The sequence below is a fragment of the Heptranchias perlo genome, chromosome 1 (genome assembly GCF_035084215.1).
Source record: "Heptranchias perlo isolate sHepPer1 chromosome 1, sHepPer1.hap1, whole genome shotgun sequence".
NCBI lineage: Eukaryota > Metazoa > Chordata > Chondrichthyes > Hexanchiformes > Hexanchidae > Heptranchias > Heptranchias perlo.
The window spans coordinates 86,272,894-86,297,701 of record NC_090325.1 but is presented as its reverse complement, the minus strand read 5'-3'; the positions used below and the strand labels follow the sequence as shown (position 1 = coordinate 86,297,701).

General features: G+C 43.7%; 1 protein-coding gene across 1 annotated transcript in view; it reads right to left on the bottom strand.

The window, feature by feature from the left end:
- Window positions 1-24,227, bottom strand: part of corin (corin, serine peptidase) — a 184,216-nt gene extending 159,989 nt beyond the window's left edge. The window contains exons 1-3 of the mRNA XM_068007804.1: window positions 24,104-24,227; window positions 6,620-7,108; window positions 3,273-3,480 (exon numbers count right to left, since the gene is read on the bottom strand). Of these exons, the coding sequence (XP_067863905.1) occupies window positions 3,273-3,480; window positions 6,620-7,108; window positions 24,104-24,227 (821 nt within the window). The remainder of the gene's footprint in view (window positions 1-3,272; window positions 3,481-6,619; window positions 7,109-24,103) is intronic.
- Window positions 24,228-24,808: the final 581 nt, after the last annotated feature.

Here is a 24,808-nt window from a genome sequence, read left to right as displayed (position 1 = left end):
AAATGGAAAATTAGTTGGCTTAAAAGTATATTAGCAATAGAAAACAGGAGTGATAATTAATGGATAATGATCTGTGAGGAGGAATTATGACAGGTGAAGATAAGGATTCGTTCTGGGTCCACTGCTACTTACACTATTCTTAAAGAATTTAGAGAAGAGACTTTTAGTAATGCTATCAGCTTTGCTAATTGCTCCAAGGTATGTGGCCAGTTACCTCGAGTGGGGTGAAGTTGATATCATTCAAAGGGATCAGAAGAAGTTAAAAGCTAGATTGTCAGATAAAAGTGAATGTCCAAAAATGTGGTGATCACAGGAACACAAATGGATGAGTCCTATTTTGTGAACCATGAGCAAAGGTGGAAAAGCAAAATTTGGGTGTGGTATTGACCATCCATTGAAGCCATGGTCAACAAAGTTACTGAAGTACTAGAATACATCTGAATACAATATGAGAATACCTACGAGGTGCCCCTCTAATGAAATGCATATGTAGTAAGCTTTCAGTAGCTCAATAAGATGCCTCCATAACAAAATGGCAGTATGGTAAACCAAGGGTTAATATAAGTGGCCCATTTTGCTAGCTAGAATTAGAACAATGAGCTTTTCAAATGAGTTTATCCTTGAGCATTCGTTTATGTTATTAATTTCCTGTATGAAAATGTATGCTTTATTATGAATCAAGCAAAGCAATATGATAAGCTGAATTGTTATTAATTTCCTGTATGAAAATGTATGCTTTATTATGAATCAAGCAAAGCGATATGATAAGCTGAATTCTGGGGTAAGCAGGTGTAGGGAGTGTTGTTTTGCAGCTACCTAATGAATGGATCCTTATTTCGGACAAGGTCGAAAAACATCCCAGGCCTGAGATAAGTGAGACTCCCTTTCCTGTGACCGACGTATGAACAGGTATCACCTGTGAGTGGTCGGTCATTATGTCAGTTAGTATGGCTTGCCCAGACTCAGCTTATGATTGGTTTTAACCCCTTGCTACTCATGTCCCTCCCCACTCTGAAAATGTATAATTGTGTGAACTCTGACTGTGTAATTTGCCTGTTCTATGAGATTGACCAGACTCTGTCAAGAGTTGAAATCAATTCTATAGATCGGGCCAGCTGCAGCTAATAAATTGTGTTAAAACTTTCAAGTGTATTCGCTTTCAGTTTTTGCTGAACCAGACTAAGAGTAAAGAATCCGGTATCGTCAAATACACATTTTATTATGTCAAAATCAGATATTAATCCCATGTAATCCATTGACAAATCCTCATTTGTTATATTGTTTTGAACACCTTAGGAGGGATACTGATTCACTGAAAAGAATAAGAAGAATGTTCCAGCACTCGAAATTATGAGTTGCAAGGATAGTCTCAGTGAATTTGTTTTCATTGGAAGTAAGAAAATTGAGATGGGACTTTGAAAATCGTGAAATTAATATATAAAGTAATATACAACATAATGTATAATGTAATGCAGGACCAGAGGACAGGAATGTGAAATTAGCAAGCTCAAGCTAGTCTGAAGATTAAAAGAAATTCCTCACATTACTTAATAAACTAACATTAATAGCAGGTAAGAGAAAAGACATCGGAGTAGAATTTCTGAGGGGGTTCTCCTGATTTTCCACTGTAACTTTGGCAGGAGATCGGCGGAAACCCTGGTGAAGCAGCGTATCCGGCCATTTCTGATGTTTCTCCAGGGACTTCGCTAATCGTCCACCAAAGTTATGGCAGGAGATGGCTAAACCTCCACGAAATTCTACCCCTTCATATCAAATCTTTTGAGAAGGAGGAATAGAAGTTTTTTTGACATTTACGAAACATCTAATTTAGCTACGTACTCTATTTATACTATGAGTTCCAACTATGAAGTGTCGGGCTTCATCTGAAACCTGATTAAGAGCTCAACAGAGTTTGTCTCATACATTCACATTCTGACACAACTTCACTTGGATTCTTTTTCTTTATAAAATACTTAATCGACAATTTTTCACCTTCCAATATACTTTCACAAAACTTCTTCAGCTCTTTTGAATCATTCATTTATTTAATATTTATGTGAAATAAATTCAAATTCAAAATCATTGACTAATTTCTTTAAAAGGGGTTGGATGAACATTCGGTCATTAAAAGAATTTAAATGTTTTTGGACTTCAATAACTGAATGTTTTACAGAAATTTAAAGCCCAAGTCCTATTAAACCATGGGAATGCCATCTATCTAGTTGGCAAACAGTTAGGGTGAATTAAGCAAAGTTTGAGTGGCAACCTGGAACTTTCATTCAAATGTCATGGAGTTAGTTCCCTTTATGAAACTTTTATCTGTGGTTATATACCACCATTAGGAAAATGAATAAGTCTGGAGTAAATCCAAGATATCATGCACATAACTTGTTAGAAGGTACTGGTTCAATAAGCAATGACCTTTTCTCACTAGACACATTTAATATTTTTATTTAGATAGCAAAAATCCCAACAGGACTTGGCTGTTTCCCCAAATTAGTAATAGTAAATACCCAGATAATTTGGAAATTATGTTGCGCAGTATTATCTTGCAAATAATGAACGTGTTCATACCAAATTCCTCTGTCCATTATTTTAATAAGAACATAAGAAATAGGAGAGGGAGTAGGCCATACGGCCCCTCAAGCCTGCTCCACCATTCAATGAGATCATGGCTGATCTTTGACCTCAATTCCACTTTCCTGCCTGATCCCCATATCCCTTGATTCTCCTGGAGTCCAAAAATCTATCTATCTCAGCCTTGAACATATTCAATGACTCAGCATCCACAGCCCTCTGGGTAGAGAATTCCAAAGATTCACAACCTTCTGAGTGAAGAAATTCCTCCTCATCTCAGTCTTAAATGGTCGATCTCTTATCCTGAGACTATGCCCCCTAGTTCTAGATTCTCCAGCCATGGGAAACAACCTCTCAGCATCTACCCTGTTAAGCCCCGTCAGAATCTTGTATGTTTCAATGAGATCATCTTTCATTCTTCTAAACTCCAGAGAATATAGGCCCATTCTACTTAACCTCTCCTCATAGGACAACCCTCTCATCCCAGGAATCAATCTAATGGAGGCATTGACCTATTTATTTTAAATGCCTCCATTAAAAGAGATGGGAAAGAAATTTGATACTAATGCGTTAAGCATTTATACAATAATATTGCATAGAGTAATTATCAGGCTGACTGGCACACTCAATAAACATGGGCAGGATACCCCTCCCTATGCACAAATCAAAAGCCGGTGACTTTTCTGCTCACGTACCTCTCAGTGCTGTTGATACACTCTGGAAGAGCAATGCTGCAGCCGAAGAGCATGATATGCTGATAGCAGCGCAAGAGATTAAGCTGACTGAAGAAACGGAGGAGCATTTCCATGTCCGTGATGCTGAAATTTGAGAGATAGGACGGTACAGCGGTCTGATTATAGGGCAGCATTTCACACAGGCTGTAACTTACATTGTTACAGACACCTGTAAGAAATAGATAGACAATATAAATAAAACTTAAAATTTTCATGGTTTGTTTTTTTTAAAGTAGCATATATAGGATTCACATTTGAGGATGAAGGCTCAATTTTAAAAGTTTGACAGCAAAAACATAAATGTGCAAAATTATATTTTTAAAAACTTAGAAGAGTCAAATCAGGTACAGAAAGAGAAGTAAAGAGAGGGAAAGAAAGATTGGATTAAGAGAGAGAAAAAAGAGACAGAAAGAAAAAGTAAAAAAAAATTAAAATTTGACATTTTTAAAATCTCTAACAACAATTGATTATATGCAGAAATTAGATTGAACAGTTTAAATTGTTCCCTTTTGGGGCCAGAGGGGTTGATTAGCATTGCAGTAACAATTATCACATCATTAAGTTCCAGCACTAACTTTCTGCTGCAAGTTTAATGGGCAATTAATGTGCAAATCCAGCAAGTTCTTAAAAGTAATGGGACGGTTAAGGGCGAGATGCCGTTTGTGCGAGGCAAATGGTGGAGCAGCGTAAATCGACCACCAAGTTTTGGAGATTCACAACTCATGGTGTATCTCTTAATCCCACATGCTGGCTGATTTGCGCATTAATAACAGCATGCATTGTTAACACGCCATTATTTTTCCAGCAAGATCCGGCCCAATCAGTTTCTGATTCTCCAGTCATAACTTGAAGCCCTAAGTTCCAGAATCATCCTAGTCAAACTTTTTTGAACTGTCTTCGAGGCATCAAAATAATTTTGAAGGCAGTATCCCTAAAGATGCATGGGGTATTCCAAATATGACCTCGTCAATGATTTCCAGAAGTTCAAAATAATTTATTTTGATTTATAATCAAATGTCTTTGAGATGCCTCCCAATACTAGATTGGCCATCCTGATAACAGTTCAACATTGACTGGAAACTTTCAGTTAATGGTTGGCAGTTGCAATTACATAAATTTACACTTAGCCATGTTATATTCATTTGCTGGCCTTTAGCCCAAGCATGTAATTGGGGTATTTTAATGTTATAAATCTCCATTATACTCATCATCTGAACACATAGCTTGATACCATCAACAAATTTTATAAGACAAGAACTACTCTTCTACATATCAACACTGCATCAAGAACTAAAATGGTACAGCTTTTCCCATTTATCATTACCCTCTGCTTTCAATCCAGTTAGCTAATCTGTAATTAATTCCATAAGTATTCATCTTTTATATGACCTACATATGGAACTGGTATTTTATCAAATACTTTCTGAAAATCCAAATAAATTACTGTTGTTAATGAATTTAGTTATTTCCTTAAATAACCATTGAGGCCTAACTTCCTTTTTCCAAATCCAGATGAATGATGACTATTCCTTCTGGCCATTATATTCTTTACAGGAACATAGATAGCATCCTGAAAATGCTCTTCAACTTTCTCCACCCCTACTACCAACATTAGGCTGATGAGTCTATAATTCAGGTTCATTCCTCATTGCCTTTTTGAATATCAAGACAAAATTGGCTAGATTCCAGTCCTCAGGTACAGCTGCTCTATTTACAGAGCCCCTAAAGATATTAAAAGAGTTTCACCTTTTTCTCAATTTCTCAAGGATTCTAGATTATATGTTTTCTAATCTAGGCATTAGAAATTAGGGTGGATTTTCCTTCTTGCTGTGTATGGATAATCTATGTTCCCTAGATGCAGTAAAGAGGAAAAAGGGATGGAAACCTGTAACGTCAGATCTCCGTCCCCACTGTACTGTGCCAGGGTTTCTTTGAGTGACCCCGATGGGGGATATAGGGCCTGCACCTGGAGTAAATACAGGCCCAGTATTAGCGCTTTAATGAGGTGGGAGGAGGTGTTCCCACCCTCCTGTCTCACTTTTCTCATCCATCATCATTGGACATCTCAGCAAAGGCTCCAAGAAGAAACCTGGTGAAAGGCCTTGGACTGGGATCCCCTCCATAGTGTGGGTCCCAGAGGCAGTTGAAGATGGAAGAAAAGGCCAGAGGGGAAATTTATGAAGCTTTCCTCACCCCACAAAAAATGATCTCCACGTCTTAGGGCCCACAGCAGCAGTCCGAAGGTCCTAACGCTAGCAATCAGCAGCTGTTCTTCTGTTGACTGCCCTGCCTTGCAGTACAAGGTCCAGTCAGGGGGCAGGTGTGATCTGGGAATGCACCCAGGCTGTACAAATAGCCTGGAACAGGAAGATTTGTGATCCCTTCCTCTGACAGGCACAGCACACCTCAAACGCACTGTGCCTGTTTGGCACCCAATACAGGCCCCATAGAGGAAAATCTATCCCAATGTCTTTACAAATTAATAGTCCACAAAGAATCCCCATGAAAATTGTAATCTCTGGTTTGGAAAAAAGATGATCGAGAGCAGATATGATCTGGACATTTAAAATGTTGAGATGATAGTGTAGATGTCAGCTGTTTAACTTGGAATGTGAGCAAAGAACTAGAGGATGTGAGTAGAAATGAGTAAACTTGAAGATGCCTAGAAATCAGAAAGCATGCTTTCCCACAGAATGTGGACATGCAAAACAGGCTCCCAGCAAAAGTGATTAAAGTTGTGTTGATTAAATCCTTCAAAAAAGAGTTGTGTAAATATTTGATTAAGAATATAGCTGAAGGTTATAACGATATAAAAACACAGACAGTGATGATCAAATACTCTATCCTACATGACGACTGAGCTGCCCTGATAGTGTGGAATTCCAAATTATGGAAGCTGATTACTCAGGGATGAATACTGTAGGATGTCGAATTGGATAGATTTTCCAGTTTCACTTGATTTCCATTTTTGGGAGAAAGTTTGCACCTTTCTTCTCAAATGGGCTAGGTGAAGCTTTTGATACAGCAGATTGTGTACGGTATGTGAAGGGAATGAACTTTTCTTGTCCTCTACTTTCTTATGTCCCTAACTTTAAAATTAGCAAATTAGATGAAGAGTTGCTGAGAGATGCCAGGTTATGGAACGACCATGGCCTTAGTTCACTGCCAGCCATTCCTCATGCATGCCGACATATTACAGAATATTGATCTCAACAAACAGAACCTATTCTAATAGTTTCATTAATATATAGTATACCAAAGATTATTAAGCCCTGGATGCAATGAGTGTAAGCTAAATAAACTCTTACCAAAGCCGGTGTCAAAATCTACAGGTCCATGTGTTGTGTCATTATCTGCAGCCAAGCTACTGGAGTTGAGGCAGGGAAAAGAAGTCTTGAAAGGTGAGACATTTATGGGTGGTTCAGGAGAATCAAACGTTCCACCTGTCTTCTGAGCAAATGAGCTTGTGTCCTCCACATGCAGAAATGAGCCCACACTGCTATCATCAAAACTGGCTGATGTGCTGTGTGTAAAAGGCAACAAACTGTCCTCCTGTATACTCTTGGTGCTCAACTGTTCTTTATTCAAGTCAGTCAACTTGTCTTCACCATTTATGCCGCCAGAAATTGAGACATTTGTTAATACAAAAGGAGAAAGTGTCCCCAAGTCTATTTGTTGTGGCATTCCTGAACTGTTTCCAATGATGTCTGTATAAGGATTGTCAGATACATGTCCAGTCCCACTGGTTGAAAGTACATCATTCCTGCTTTGATCAAAAAAACCATCACCTATTACACCTGGTGAAAAACAAAAAGAAAATAAAAGGTTAGTACCCCATTCTGAGAAAATTCATTGAGGATAATTTTCAACTTCACACCGGGGCAATAACTGAGTAGAGCAGATTACCTGCCCTTTATAGAACCTGCCCGATTTTCGTTCCATTGATTTCAGTGGAACAAAAATTGTGTGGGTTCTACAAAGGCAAGCGATCTGTATCACCAGGTTATCACCCAGGCGGCAAAGGTGAAAATTACCCCTATTGTGTGAAATGTTTTGATATGTTTTAACATAAGGCACTATAGGTTACAAATTACTGTTATTGACAAAGCGGACAAATGCTTAGTGAGTTTGTAGGACATTCCTCTGTTTGCTGTTTTGACACAGACATTAACCTATCCAGCCTCATATAAATATAGCTAAATCACTAAATAAAAGCAGGGCGCTATTATTTTAGTCAGCCTTTTGATCAGCACAGAGACTACGAGAACTACTTACTCAGGTTTCACATGAACGCCGACGACACCCAGCTCTACCTCACCACCACTTCACTCGACCCCTCCACTGCCTCTGATTTGTCACGCTGCTTGTCCGACATCCAGTATTGGATGAGCAGAAATTTCCTCCAACTGAAATTGGGAAGACCGAAGCCATTGTCTTTGGTCCCCGCCACAAACTCTGTCCCATAGCCATCCCTCTCCCCGGCCACTGTCTGAGGCTGGACCAGACCGTTTGCAACCTTGGCATCCTACTTAACCCTGTGATGAGCTTCCAACCCCACATCCGCTCCATCACCAAGACCGCCTGCTTCCACCTCCGTAACATTACCTATCTCCACCCCTACCCTCAGCTCATCTGCTGCCGAAACCCTCATCCATGCATTTGTTACCTCTAGACTTGACTATTCCAATGTCCTCCCATAAATTTGAGCTAATCCAAAACTCTGCTGCCCATATCCTAACTCGCACTAAGTCCCACTCACTCATAACCCCTGTGCTTGCTGACCTACATTGGATCAAGGTCCGGCAGCACCTCGATTTTAAAATTCACATACTTGTTTTCGAATCCCTCCAGGGCCTCGCCCCTCCCTATCTCAGTAACTTCCTCCAGCCCTACACTCTGTGAGGTCGCTGCGCTCCTCCAATTCTGGCCTCTTGCACATCCCCGATTTTAATCGCTCCACCAATGGCAGCCATGCCTTCAGCTGCCTAGGCCCTATGCTCTGGAAATCCCTCCCTAAACCTCTCCGCCTCTTTACCTCTGTCTCCTCCTTTAAGATGCTCCTTAAAACCTACTTCTTTGACCAAGTCACCTGTCCTAATATCTCCTTATGTGGCTCGGTGTCAAATTTTGTTTGATAACGCTCCTGTGAAGTGCCTTGGGATGTTTTACTTCATTAAAGGCGCTATATACATCAGAACATAAGAAATAGAAGCAGGAGTAGGCCATACAATCCCTCGAGCCTGCTCTGCATTCAATAAGGTCATGGCTGATCTTCCAGTTCAACTCCACTTTCCCGCCCAATCCCCAATGCAAATTGTTGTTGTTGTTAAATGATACTGAGAATTCCTTTATTGTGTCCATCTACTTCAGCCATCTTTATCGTATTTACTTCTCTCAGTTTTAGAACCATAGAAGTTGACAGCACAAAAGGAGGCCATTCAGCCCATCATCTTTGTGCCGGCTCTCTACTAGACCAATCTGAAGCTAATCCCACTGCTCCGCTCTCACCCAATAGCCCTGCATCTTCTTAGATATTAGATACTTCTCCAATTTTCTCTTACAAGGTGCAATGGTATCTGCCTTAACCATTCCCTGTGGTAAGGCATTCCATGCTCCAACAACTCACTGCATAAAGAAATTTCTCCTAACCTCTCCTCAATCTCTTAGTGACAGCTTTAAATTGATGATCCCTTGTCACTGACTCCCGCAACCAGAGAAAATAACCTTTCCCTACTCATTCTATCAAAACCCTTCATAATTTTAGAAACCTCTACTAAATCTCCTCTCTGCCTTCTCTGCTCCAGGATTCTAATATCTTGAGTCTTTCCTCAGAACCAAGGTTTCACATCCATGGCATCATCCTGGTGAACCTGCACTGTACTTTACAGTGTACACTGCACTGTGGCTTTAATTTGCTTTCCATAATAAGACACCCAAAACTGCACACAGTATTCTAACCAATGTTTGTGCTCTATGCCACTATTTGTAAAACTCAAAATGCTAATGGCCTTTTATGGCTTTATTTACCTGCACTCGCACTTTCAATGAATTATGTATTTAAACTCCTAGGTGTCTTGCTTTACCCGCATCTTGCAGGGGAGTGCATACTCCCATTCCTTATTTTTCCTCCCCTTCACTGCTTTTTCTTCCAAAATATATTACCTCACACTTATTCACATTAAAACTGCATCTTCAAAATGTCTACCCATTCCGCTAATTTGTTTATGTCCTTTTTGAAGCCTTTTACAATCCTTTTCACTGTTTGCCAGACCGTCTACTTTTGTGTTGTCAGTAAATTTCTAGACTGTGTGTTCCCTAAACCCAAGTCCAATCATCCATATATATATACCGAAAACAAAACTGACCGCTCAAGTACACCATTCCAACCAATCTCCAATCCGTGCAATGCTCCATATATCCTAACACTTTGTTTCCTGTCTGTGGACCAGCTTTCTATCCATGCTGCTACATTTCCTCTTATACCGTATGCCTGAACTTTTCTAACAAGCCTCTTATGTGAGACACCTTATCAAATGCCTTTTGAAAATCCACATAAACTACATCCACTGTTTATCTTTATCAATACAATCAGTCCTTCTTCAAAAAAACTCTTATTAAATTTATCAAACATGACTTGCCTTTAACAATTCTGTGCTGGCTGCTCTTGATTAACCTATGTATTTTTTAATGCTCACTAATTCTATTTTGAAATATGGATTCTAAATGTTTGCCCCCGCAACTGTTCGATGTGGGTTAGTGTGAGGTCATCCACTTTGGATCAGAGAAAGATAAATTGGAATATTTTCTTAATGGTGAGAGACTAGGAGCTGTGGAGGAACAAAGGGATTTAGGTGTCCATGAACACAAATCACTAAAAGCTGGTGCACAGGTACAAAATGTAATCAAAAAAGCTAATGGAATGTTTGCCTTTATCTCAAGGGGGTTGAAATGCAAAAGTGACAAAGTTATGCTTCAGTTGTACGGAGCCTTGGTCGGATCCCATCTGGTGTATTGCGTTCAGTTTGTCGTGCAGGTAAATAAAGCCATAAACGGCCAATAGCATTTTGGGTTTTACAAGTCATGTTTGGACACTGTACCTCAGGAAAGATATATTGGCCTTGGAGGGTTTAAATACAGATTCACCAGAATGATACCAAGGGTTAAATTATGAGGACTGGTTGTATAAACTTGGTTTGTATTCCCTTGAGTTTAGAAGGCTGAGGGGTGATCTAATCAACGTCTTTTAAATGATAAATTGATTCAATAGGGTAGATACAGAGAAACTATTTTCGCTGGTGTAGGAATCGAGAACAAGGGACATAATCTTCAAATTTTCATGACTGAAATCAATAGATTTTTGTTAGGTAGGGATATCAAAGGATAAGGAGCAAAGACGAGTAAATGGAGTTGAGGTACAAATCAGCCAGGATCTAACAGGATGGTGAAACTAGCACAAGGGCCTGATTAATCTACTCCTGTTCTTATGTTCCTAATTGCCATTAGACTAACATGTCCTTAGTTATCCGATTTATTCTTCTATCCTTCTAGTCCCTTGTTACATTGCTGACTCTCCAGTCTAAAGGCACAATTTTCAAATTTAAGAAGGATTGAAATATTGTGGCCAGAGCTCCTGTTAGTTCTTCTCTGATTTCTTTCAACAACCTATGGTGCAAGTCATCAGGGCCTGGTAACTTATCCAACTTGAATTTTGTTCATTTTTTCAGAACCAATTCTTTTTTCTACAATTATCTCTACAATTGCTCCATCTCCTCCTCTAGTACACCTAAGTCCTCAAATCCACCATTATTTGTAAATGCTCTCACATCAGCTATTTCCCCACTTAATTTCCCAGAACAAGATCAAGCAATATTCCTTTCCTAAAAACAGATCATTATCACATTGCTGTTTGGTGGGACCTTGCTGTGCGCAAATTGGCTGCTGCATTTCCTACACTACAACAGTGACTATACTTCAAAAGTACTTCATTGGCTGTAAAGCACTTTGGGATGTCCAGTGGTCATGAAAGGCACTATATAAATGCTTGTTGGACTAGAAACACACTCATCTAGGAAGAGATCCTGGATGCATTCTAAAAAGCGTTCTCTTATATTTTGACCATATGCATTAACTTTATTCCAGTCCATTTTAAGTTTTCATTTAGTGAAAGCACAGAATTAAAATGATATAGTTGGAAACCATTCAGTGCTAATAAAACAAGTACTCTCACTCCAAAATTACTCCATAAGATATTAGCATATGAATGTTTAATATGTTGGTCTGAGATTCCTCCCTCCTTTAAGAGAGGCATTAGGCTGCTTAAAATAAATGGGCTAACTTCAGGACCTTATGAATACTGTCAGATAACAGTCAGTCTAGAAATACAATATCAACTAATTGCGCTGTAGCATTTTCTGCAGGTCAGACAAAGCAGCAAAGGTACATTTGTGATGTTGCCTGTTTAGTTAAACACCAGGTGATCTCTGCTGGGTGCTCAGACAATATAAAGAAGTGTATCTCTGTTCTATCTCTTCTCTCACACTTCATAATTATTTGTTGTCTTTGTTTGTCTTCCATTCTAATCTCTCTGTTTGTTTGCTTGCCATTCATACGCTTTCTCCTGTTATCATCATTGTTATCTTTGTATCATTTTCTCTGATTGTTTGTGTATCTTCTTCTGTCTGACTCTTTTGTATTTCTCCCATTCACTGTATGCTGCTTGCACATTTTCTCGCCCTTTCTTTCTATGTTATTAATATCACAATATTCCCTGTATGGGGATGGGATTGGATGCAACATCCCCACTATCACAGAGTTGAATTTTGCCTCAATTTCCAAAGATATTGCTTAATAAAGAGCAGCAGCAAAGGAAAGCCTCAATTAGAATCAGTGAGCTAGTGTCTATGTCTGACGCAAAATTTTATAATGAGCTTTTACACCTTAAGGTCTTCCCAAGTCTACAGCAAACAATTACAAATTGACTGAACCTGTGAATTAAGAAAAGGGACTCATTTATAATCTTCACTATATCGCTCAAAGATAGAATAGCAATTCTATTTTACAACCCAGCACTTCATCTGACCCCGACATTCTCTCCAAAAGTTTGAACGGAAATTGGATTTTTCACGTACACTCAGAGCGCAGCAGGGATTTCTCTGAGATAACTTGACATGTCAGTGTGATCCTGGTCACACAAAATCAAATTCTGAGTAGAGGTACTTGCTAAAAGTGACATGCAATTTCATTTCTTTGTTTTTGTTAGGTAGGCGTTTCAAGGGATATGGATCAATGGCTGGTAAATGGAGTTGAGGTACAGAACAGCCATGATCTGATTGAATGGTGGAACTGGCTCAAAGAGCTGAATGGCCTACTAATGGTCCAATTGTTCTTCTGTCAATTTAGACAAACTAATCCAGTACTATAAAATTAAAAAGTTCGGCACGTTCCAATGGTTCTTTATTTTTGTGCAGTTCTATTTTACAAAACAAATGAGCACGTGTAAAGGAATCCTTTGATTTTTATTCAAGCCTTCAGCTTGGCAGTATTTTTTTAAAAACCACATAGGTAAATGTTTGACTGCAGAATGCATCTGAACAATTTCACAGATGATGATTGTTAAAATTAATCTTTTTCAAAGTACGTAGTGGGTAATCACACTGTCTTATCTCTGGAATCCAGCCCAAACAAGTGGGCTGTAAGTTTCTTCCCTTTGCTGACGATAAGGCTCCTGCATGAAATAAGTTTAAGCAGTATCAAACCACTTTCCTTACTAAGCGTGGGCCCACAGCATAAGACAGGCTCTAGTTTGGCACTAATTGACCATCAGTGCTTTTCAAAGGTTGGGCTAAGGCACATTTGTTAGGGCAGAACAGAGAAAGTTTTACTTTGCATCTGGCAAAGTTGTACCTGACTTGAGAGGGCTCAATATTCATAGTGCCCCAAATGGGAAGTTGTTATATTAATAATACTAATATCCCTTCATCCTTTGCCTTGAAGAGGATAAACATTCAACGTTTGTTTTAAATATTCTTTTCTCTATTAACACAACGCCCCTTTTATGCCTAAAATGCTGCAGGATGGTGTAGCATTTCCATTCTGGGGAAACTAACGTCACCAACAAATACTCCCAGGTTAGATATAGATAGCCCAGATACAGAATAACGCTCCTCCTACTCTGCCTTATAGAATCATAGAAAGGTTACAGCATGGAAGGAGGCCGTTTGATCCATCGAGTCTGTGCCGGCTCTGTGCAAGAGCAATCCAGCTAGTTCCACTCCCCTGCCCTATCCCCGTAGCCCTGCAAATTTTCTCCTTTCATGTACTTATCCAATTCCCTTTTGAAGGCCAGAATTGAATCTGCCTCCACCACCTTCTCTCACAGAGCATTCTAGATCCTAACCACTCGCTGTGTAAAAAAGATTTTCCTCATGTCACCTTTGGTTCTTCTGCCAATCACCTTAAATCTATGTCCTTTGGTTCTTGTCCCTTCCGCCAATGAAAACAGTTTCTCTCTATCTACTCCGTCTAGGCCCTTTATGATTTTAAATACTTCTATCAAATCTCCTTTCAACCTTCTCTGTTCCAAAGAGAACAACCCCAGCTTCTCCAGTCTATCCACGTAACTAAAGTTCCTCATCCCTGGAATCATTCTAGTAAATCTTTTCTGCACCCTTTCTAAGGCCTTCACATCTTTCCTAAAGTGCGGTGCCCAGAACTGGACACAATACTCCAGTTGTGGTCGAACCAGTGTTTATAAAGGTTCATCATGACTTCCTTACTTTTGTACTCTATGGGCTCGAATTTAGCAGGCCTGCGGGTTCCCAGCGGGTGGTCCTCCGGGAGCGTCGAAAACGCGGACGGGTAATTGTGTGCGTCCCCCACGCGATCGCGGGATAATTGGACCCATTAAGGCCTGCTTCCGGGTTCTGCGCTCCCCAGCTGCGAGCCGGCCGGCTGCGCATGCGCAGTACCGTCGACGCGATGTAGGAGCTCCAGTTAAAGGGGCAGTCTCCCAAAGCCCCTCCTGCTGCAAGCAAGAGGTCTGGGAGAATGGCTCATCCCTGGAATCATTCTAGTAAATCTTTTCTGCACCCTTTCTAAGGCCTTCACATCTTTCCTAAAGTGCGGTGCCCAGAACTGGACACAATACTCCAGTTGTGGTCGAACCAGTGTTTATAAAGGTTCATCATGACTTCCTTACTTTTGTACTCTATGGGCTCGAATTTAGCAGGCCTGCGGGTTCCAGAACTGGTGTCAGCGCCCCGTTTTTCAGATCTGGCACTGCAGCTGATGCTGGAGGGCGTGAGGAGGAGGAGGAGGGAAACACTCTTCCCTGAGGATGGGCGCAAGTTCCCTGCCGCCGCAACCAGGAAGGCATGGGCAGAGGTGGCGGCGGAGGTGAGCAGCAGGGGCAACACCCCAAGGACTTGGGAGCAGTGCCGCAAGCGCTTCAATGACCTGACTAGGTCTGGCAAGGTGAGTACACCAACGCACCCTCCCACATCCCGTCCCCACCATCACGCCAAGCAGATCACAACCCCCTCCTGCACAGCCACCACTGCGCTCCATCAGCAATCATCACAGCCACTCATTCACCATCCTCGCCGTGCACGCAAGTACCCACCGTCCCTGACCCCACCCGAACACTACCACACACCCCAATCCCCATGCAATGGGATGGGCACGTGGCCCACACTTCCTCCCATCCGTTCCGCGCCACGCTCAACCCAACCACACCGATGCTCGATGCGTCTCACGATGCAAGACGCACCCACTCACACATCTGTGTTTTGCCTTCACAGGAGAAGAGGAGCAAGAACAACCGCGAAAGGGCACGCACCGGAGGTGGGCCGCCGCAAGTGGTGGAGCTCACCGACGCAGAGGTGGAGGCGCTCGACCTCGCCCGCACGCGACATTGCCTGTCGGTGGCCGATGGCGAGTGTGTCGCTGCCGAAACGGCCGGTAAGGGAAAGCTGACACTCAACACCCATGATCGCGAGTGACCGTATCATCACCTGCCATCAGGCGCACTGTCAAGTTGGTCCACATGCCTCAAAGTGCCCTCTGTTCTCTTGCAGGTGCGTCTTTGGATCAAGCGAGCATGGAGGGCGATTCCTCAGAGGACATGGCGGTCTCTGAGGGTGCATCGTCACATCAGAGCCAACCATCCACCAGCGCAGAGACACGCACCTCGGTGGGTCCCCCTCGCCAACTAGTTGGGGTAGCACTTGGTGAGTCACTGCGCACGAGTGAGCATGAGCAGACCCTGGTGGCAGGGGCAGCCGCGGAGGGTCCGCGACGGAGGGAGCACTCATCTCCAGGCTCTGCTCAGCCGGACCCAGATGCTGAACCCAGGGGGCCACCAGAGAAAAGGGGAGTCGTTGAGGGCCACCAGCTAATTGCTGAGGTGCTGGCAGAGGTGCCGCGCGCATTGTCCACAATAGCGCAGGCGATGGAGGAGTCCACCTCCTGCATGTGGGCATTGGTGGCGCAGGCACAGGAGGGTACCGGCGACACAGTGTCGCGGGTAGGTGCGGGACTGTCTGCGGTGGAGGACAGGCTGGCCTCCCTCGAGCGTCACGCACAGCTCCACTTCGAGTCCTTGCAGGCCCTCACAACGTCGGTACGGATTCAGGGTGAGCAACATTCCGACGCCACCAACAGGCTGACGGATACACTAGGGGTGGCCTTGCAAGGCCTCACACATGCCATCCAAACTGCCGTCCAGCAGGGTGGAAGGGGTGATGTGGGCCGAGGCCAAGAGAGGGATGATGGTGACCGGGGACATGGAAGCGGGGACGCCTCTCAAGGCGTCCCCACGTCCCACCCGTCGCCCACCTCTCAACCACCACCCGCAATGGTGCCTCCTCTCCAGGTGGCCGAGTCTGCCCCTGCCCCGGTGCAGGAGGAGCAGTCTGTGGAGGTGCCCTCACGGGCACCGAAACCCAGGGGCCGTCCGCCAAAAGCATCTACCCGGTCAAGGCAAGAAGACGAGCAACCTGCCACTACCTCTGCTGGAGCCACAGGGGTAGCACCACGTAGGGGTTCCCGGAGAAGAATTCCAAAGGCCTTATAATCACAAAGGGAATACACCAGGGTGTTTATTATTTTGTACTTTGTTTCTTAAATGATGTCACATTCCACATATTAAATAGTCTATTCTCACCACTCCTGCCACCTCTCGTCCATTCTTCCGCGGCTTGTGCAGTAGTTGCGTTCCGTGGAGGCCATCATGACGGCAAACACCTGCTGCCACCCATTGGGCACACTGCTGTGGGTGCAGGATTACTGGCAGCACTCTTCAGTGGAGGGGGCTGGTATGGCCGCTCGCATGTGCAGGTGAGGAGATGCGAGCGCCTCGCAGTGTCTGACTCTAGGAGAACCGTTGACGTATGAGTGCGTCCCTGGCCCGGCGACCATCCCGGTGAGTCGCGGCTCGGCGCATGGGTCGTCCAACATCCTCGGGCGCGTCCTCCTCCTCCGCCTCCTCCGCCTCCGCCTCCTCCTCCTCCTCCTCGCCCTCGCCTTCCTCAATGTGGGTGGCGGGTGTGGATGGGGCCTCCTCCAGCGGCACCCCTCTCTGTTGGGCCATGTTGTGCAGGGCACAGCAGACAACTATGATTCGTCCCACTCTGAATGGTGTGTATTGGAGCGCTCCCCCAGAACGATCAAGGCACCTGAAGCGCATCTTGAGAAGCCCTATGGTCTGCTCAATTGTAGACCTGGTAGCAGTGTGGCTGTCATTGTACCGACGCTCCGGCTCGGTGATGGGGTTCCTCAGAGGTGTCATGAGCCACGTGTGGAGGGGATACCCCTTGTCGCCGAGGAGCCAGCCGTTGCCGGCGTTGGGTGCCTGCAGGATGGGCGGGACGGCGGACTCCCTGAGGACGAAGGCATCGTGGCAGCTGCCGGGGTATCTGGCGCACACGTGTAGGAATCTCTGGCGGTGGTCACAGATGAGCTGGGCGTTCATGGAGTGATACCCCTTCCTGTTGATGAACAGCCCTGGCTCATGCGGAGGTGCCCGTATTGCGATGTGGGTGCAGTCGATTACACCCTGCACCCGTGGGAAGCCGGCCATGGCATGGAATCCAACCGCCCTCTCCATCTGGCTGCGCTCGTCCATGGCGAAGTTGATGTAGTGGGAGGCCCTGCGGAACAACCCATCGGTGACCTGCCTTATGCACTTGTGTGCAGAGGACTGACAGACCCCGGTGATGTCCCCGGTGGCACCCTGGAAGGAACCGGATGCGAAGAAGTTGAGGGCAGTGGTGACTTTGACGGCGACAGGTAAGAAGATGCTGCTTGGTCCATCAGGGAGCAGCTCGTCGTTAAGGAGGCTGCAGATGTCGGCGACTACCTGGCGATTGACTCTGAGCCTCCGTATGCACTGCTCCTCGGAGAGGTCCATGAAGCTGAGCCTCGCTCTGTACACCCTGTGCGGAGGGTAGTGCCTCCTGCGACGCATCTCTCTCTGCGGTTGCCCTCCCTCCTGCTGTGCAGGTGGGTGTGCCGCAGCACCGTGTTGGGGGGCCCCACCTCTCCGAGGCGGACGGCGTGGACTGCGAGGCTGCTGGGGCTGGTCATCCTGTTCGTCCTCCGACGATGTCAACGCACCACCCATCTGGCAGGTGTTGGTGTGAGGGGTTGTGCAGGGTAGGTGGGTGGGTCCTCGGACTGGGGCTGCGGTTTCGTGTCGGTCTGTCCTCTGGCTTGGCGGGGGTTGGTGGAGGGCAGGGGTTGCCCTATGTGACGCGGTGGCCTCCTGCGTGGGTGAGGGCGCTCCCCCGTGGAGCGCACCTTGGCACCTGGCACAGGCTGCTGGCTGCAACACGCCTGGTTTGAAGGGTCCTGTTTCCCCCAGTGTGGGAAACTGACTGCTTTGACCGTAAAATCCCACACTTCCTCTTTTGACAGCTGCTTCAGCTCATTAACTGACCACAACGAGCAAGTTAAGTGATCTCAAGTGGAACCCCGCTGGCTTTAATTGCCTGCGGGATTCCCACCAGCGGGGCTTGCGCGCGCAGCCCCGCACGTCAGCGCGGTACCCGGAAGTGGCCGGGATTTCGTCCGAATCCGGTCACGTGATCGGAGATCGGGATTTTCGGGGCCCCCCCGCTGGAAACCCGCAGGTAACCCGACCCTAAAATCGAGCCCTATGCCTCTATTTATAAAGCCCAGGATACCGTATGCTTTTTTGACCGCTTCTTCAACCTGCCCTGCCACTTTCAACGATTTGTGCACATATACCCCCACATATATCTCTCTGTTCCTGTACCTCTTTTAGCATTGTGCACTCTAGTTTATATTGCCTCTTCTTGTTCTTCCTACCGAAATGTATCACTTCGCATTTTTCTGCGTTAAATTTCATCTGACACGTGTCCGCCCATTCCACCAGCCTGTCTATATCCTTTTGAAGTCTATCCACTATCCTCACTACACTTCCAAGTTTTGTGTCATCTGCTCTTCGGAGTCCTCAGGTGAACCCTCCTGCACCATTGTGACATTTTCATTTCCCCTACCAGGCCTCTCTAAACAAGATTGTCAATTTAATGCCACGTTTGCATTGCCCAAACTCATTTCACATAAGGCCCCTACATCTAGCAGACAGATGAAGCTGTCATCTCATCAAGTCCCAGAGGTGAAAGGGCAGTATGCTAACTTACTATGCCACCCAACCCCTCTTTTAATGTATTTCTTCAATAATTCTTTTGATATAGGGGCCAGGTTTGCAATACCAAGTTGCACATTTCAAATTCAAATGTTTCGCAAAGATACAACGTTAGAACAAAAAAGTGTTTTCTCTACATTACATACGAACATACGAATTAAGAGCAGGAGTAGGTCATTCGGCCCCTCAAGTTTGCTCTGCCATTTGATAAGATCATGGCTGATCTGATTGTGACCTCAACCCTACTTTCCCGACTACCTTCTATAACCTTTGACTCCCTTGTTAATCAGGAATCTACTTAACTCAGCCTTAAAAATATTCAATGACTCTCCCTCCACCGCTTTCTGGGGAAGGGAGTTGCACAGACTCACGACCCTCTGAGAGAAAAAATTTCTCCTCATCTCTATCTTGAATGGGAGACCCCTTATTCTAGTCTCTCCTACATGGGGAAACATCCCCTCAACATCTACCTCTTCTAGTCCCCTCAGGATCTTATATGTTTCAATAAGATCACCTCTCATTCTTCTAAACTCCAGTGTATACAGGCCCAACTTGTCCAACCTTTCCTCATAAGATAGCCCCTCATCGCAGGAATCAGTTGAGTGAACCCTCTCTGAACCGCTTCCAAAGCAATTATGTCCTTTCTTAAATAAGGAGACCAAAACTTCACACAGTATTCTAGATGTGGTCTCACCAATGCCCTGCACAACTGTAGCAAAACATCTCTACTTTTATATTCCATTCCCCTTGCAATAAATGACAACATTCCATTTGTCTTCCTAAACACTTGCTGTACCTGCATACTAACTTTTTGTGATTCATGTACTAAGACACCCAGATCCCTCTGTACCTTAGAGTTCTGCAATCTCTCTCCATTTAAATAATATACTGCTTTTCTATTCCTCCTGCCAAAGTGGACAAGTTCAAATTTTCCCACATTATACTCCATCTGCCAAATTTTTGCCCACTCACTTAACCTATCTATATCCCTTTACAGACTCCTTATGTCCTCTTCACAACTTACTTTCCTACCTACCTTTGTGTCATCAGCAAATTTAGCAACCATACATTCGGTCCCTTCATCCAAGTCATTGATATAGATTGTAAATAGTTGAGGCCCAAGCACTGATCCCTGTGGCACTCCACTCGTTACATCTTGCCAACCTGAAAATGACCCATGTATGCCTGTTCTCTGTTTCCTGTTAGCTAACCAATTCTTTATCCATGCTAATATGTTGCCCCCTACACCATTAGCTCTTATTTTGTGTAGTAGCCTTTGATGTGGCACCTTGTCAAAAGCCTTCCGGAAATCCAAGTACACCACATCCACCGGATCCCCTTTATCAAAGTTGCTTGTTACTTCCTCAAAGAACTCTAATAAATTAGTCAAACATGATTTTCCTTTCACAAAGTCGTGTTGACTCTGCCTGATTGCATTGAGATTTTCTAAGTGCCCTGCTATAACCTCCTTAATAATAGATTCTGGCATTTTCCCTATGACAGATGTTAAGATAACTGGCCTGTAGTTTCCTGCATTCTGTCTCCCTCCTTTCTTGAATGGAGGAGTTACATTCGCTATTTTCCAATCTGATGGGACCCTTCCAGAATCTAGGGAATTTTGGAAAATTAATACCAATGCATTTACTATCTCTGCAGCCACTTCTTTTAAGAACCTAGGATGAAGTCCTTCAGGACCTGAGGACTTGTCAGCTTTTAGTTCTAATAATTTTTTCAAAACCCTTTCCCTGATGATTGTAAATGTTTTAAGTTCCTCCTTCCCTTTCACCTCTTGATTAACAATTATTTCTGACATATTATTTGTAGCCTCTACACTGTAGACGGATGCAAAATATCTGTTCAATTCATCCGCCATTTCCTTATTCTCCATTATTAATTCCCCAGACTCACTCTCTAGAGGACCAATGTTCACTTTACTTACTCAGTTCCTTTTTAAATACCTGTAGAAACTCTTACTATCTGTTTTTATATTTCTAGCTAGCTTTCTCTCGTATCTAATTTCTCCCTCCTTCTTATTCTTTTAGTCATTCTTTGCTGTTTTTTATATTCTGATCAATCTTCTGACCTGCCATTAATCTTCGCAGAATTGTATGCTTTTTCTTTCAATTTGATACTATCTTTAACTTCCTTAGTTAGCCACGGATGGTACGTCCTTCCCCTAGTCTTTCTTTCTCACTGGAATGTATCTTTGCTGAGTATTATGAAATACCTCATTAAATGTCTGCCACTGCATCTCTACTGACATATCCCTTAACCTAAGTTCCCAGTTCACTTTAGCCAGCTCTGTTTTCATGCCCTCGTAATTGCCCTTATTTAAGTTTAAAACACTAGTCTCAGACTTAGTCTTCTCTCCCTCAAACTAAACGCGAAATTCAATCATATTGTGATCACTGCTACCTAGAGGCTCCTTTACAATGAGGTCATTAATTAATCCTGTTTCATTACATATTACCAGATCTAGAATAGCCTGCTCTCTGGTTGGCTCTACAACGTGCTGCTCTAAGAAACTGTCCCGAAAGCACTCTATGAACTCATCTTCCAGGCTACCTTTGTCAATCAGATTCCTCCAATCTATAGTTGCTCTACAACATCCTATCAGAGGCAGTTGGAGTATGGGGTCAGTTTTAACCTCAGGTGGACAGCAGGCGATGTGATTACATCACCCACCCACTGTAATCGGCATCAGGCCAGAGTCATATTGAGGGCCAGGCCTCGTTTACATTAAATCAGTGAGCTGCGAGCTCTGTTCTAGCACTCGCAGGCAGCTTACCGGTCGAGGGGGCAGGAATTCTGGCAGCTCCAATGCAGAACGGAGCCAGAAATTTTATCCAGTGGGGAGGCAGTTAGGCATGCAGACGGGCCAGCAGTGGGCTGGAAAATTTCTGTGGGGCCAAGAGGAGCATAAACGCAAAATCAAAGAAAAAGAATAAACTTACCTTCTCCCGAGTAGCTTGCAGCAGTTCTTTTAAGTTAGGCCACTCAATGCTTGGTACCAATGGGAGGATTGTGCATGGTGCACATTCTAAAAATTGCATCCAGATCCTATGATGTCCTAGGACCCCAATTGGCACCTTGGAATGAGACTCCCACCTGAAGCAGGTGGGCACCTGGGCTGCCCATGGGGAGGCATCCAGGAAAATGGTAGTGGGTGGGAATGGAGCGGGACTAGGCCAGTGAGTGCAGCGCTACGATTTTCAGCCAGCTACCACCCCATTCCCTCCCAGCAGAGTGACTTAAAATCGGCTGCTATCTGTCAATAACAAGGAAAAGAAATGTAAATATTATGTAGATAAGCGGGTATTAAGTGGTTAGGTAATTGCACTGCATATTAGCAGTATTACGTCTATGTTGCTACAGAAAGGGAGAAAAAAAGTGGGTATAAAAATTGTACAAAAAGGCATAATCTATACAAAGGCTGTCCAAGAGAAAGTTCTAGGATTAACTGGTGTTGTTTCTTATCATAGTCTTCAAACTGGAGCATTTATGGGACATAGAAACATAGAAAATAGGAGCAGGAGTAGGCCATATGGCCCTTCGAGCCTGCTCCGCCATTCAATATGATCATGGCGGATCCTCTCTCTCAATTCCATATTCCCACACTCTCCCTATACCCCTTGATGCCTTTTGTGTCTAGAAATCTGCCTTGCTCCTTCCTAAATATATTCAGTGACTTGGCCTCCACAGCCTTCTGTGGTAGAGAATTCCATAGGTTCACCACCCTCTGAGTGAAGAAATTTCTCCTCATCTCTGTCCTAAATGTCCTTCCCCGTATCCTGAGACTGTGACCCCCTCGTTCTGGAACACCCAGCCAGGGGAAACATCCTCCCTGCATCCAGTCTGTCTAGCCCTGTCAGAATTTTATATGCTTCAATGAGATCCCCTCTCATTCTTCCAAACTCGAGTGAATACAGGCTGAGTCAACCCAATCTCTTCTCATATGGCAGTCCTGCCATCCCAGGAATCAGTCTGGTGAACCTTCGTTGCACTCCCTCTATGGCAAGTATATCCTTTCTTAGGTAAGGAGACCAAAACTGCACACAATACTCCAGGTGTGGTCTCACCAGGCCCTGTATAACTGCAGTAAGACATCCCTGTTCTTATACTCAAATCCTCTTGCAATGAAGACCAACATACCATTTGCCTTCCTAACTGCTTGCTGCACTTGCATGTTTGCTTTCAATGACTGGTGTACAAGAACACTCAGGTCCCTTTGTACATCAACATTCCCCAATCCATCTCCATTTAAATAATACTCTGCCTTTCTGCTTTTCCTTCCGAAGTTGATAACTTCACATTTATCCACATTACACTGCATCTACCATGTATTTGCCCACTCACTCAACTTGTCTAAATCACCTTGAAGCCTCTTTGCATCCTCCTCACAACTCACGATGCCACCTAGTTTTGTGTCATCAGCAAACTTGGAAATATTATATTTGGTTCCCTCATCCAAATCATTGATATATATTGTGAATAGCTGGGGCCCAAGCATTGATCCTTGCTGTACCCCACTTGCCTGCCCCGAAAAAGACCCATTTATTCCTACTCTCTGTTTCCCGTCTGTTAACCAATTTTCAATCCATGCCAGTATATTACCCCCAATCCCATGTGCTTTAATTTTGCACACTAACCTCTTCTGTGGGACTTTATCAAAGGCCTTCTGAAAATCCAAATAAACCACATCCACTGTTTCTCCCTTATCTATTCTACTAGTTACATCCTCAAAAAACTCCAGTAAGTTTGTCAAACATGATTCCCCTTTCGTAAATCCATGTTGACTTTGTCTAATCCCATTGATATTTTCTAAGTGTCCTGTTATCACATCCTTTATAATACACTCTAGCATTTTCCCTACTACTGATGCTAGACTAACCGGTCTGTAGTTCCCTGTTTTCTCTCTCCCTCTTTTTTTAAATCGTGGCGTTATAGTTCCCACCCTCCAATCTGCAGGAACTGTTCCATAATCTATAGAATTTTGGAAGATGACAACTAATGCATCCACTATTTCCATGGCTACCTCTTCTAGTATTCTGGAATGCAGATTATCAGGTCCTGGGGATTTATCGGCTTTCAGTCCCATTAATTTCTCCAGCACTATTTTTTTTACTCATACTAATTTCCTTTAATTCCTCCTTCTCACTAGCCCCTTGGTTCGCTAGTATTTCTGGGAAGTTATTTGTGTCCTCTTCCGTGAAGACAGAACCAAAGTATTTGTTGAATTGCTCTGCCATTTCCCTGTTCCCCATTATAAATTCTCCCCTTTCTGACTGTAAGGGACCAACATTTGTCTTCACTAATCTTTTTCTATTTACATACTTGTTTAAGCTTTTACAGTCCACTTTTATGTTCCTTGCAAGTTTACTTTCATACTCTATTTTTCCCTTCTTAATCAATCTCTTGGTCCTTTTTTGCTGAATTCTAAACTACTCCCAATCCTCAGGCTTGTTACTTTTTCTGGCAACTTTATATGACTCCTCTTTGGATCTAATACTATCCTTAATTTATTTTATTAGCCATGGTTGGGCCGCATTTCTTTTTGTGTTTTTGCACCAGAAAGGAATATATAATTGTTGCAATTCATGCATTCGTTCCTTAAATGTTATCCATTGCCTATCCACCGTCATGCCTTTTAATGAAACTTCCCAATCTATCATAGCCAACTCACTCCTCATACCTTCGTAGTTTCCTTTGTTTAGATTTAAGACCCAAGTTTTGAATTAGACGTCTTCACTTTCCATCTTAATGAAGAATTTATCATGTTATGGTCATTTTTCCCTAAAGGACCCCGCACAACAAGATTATTAATTAACCA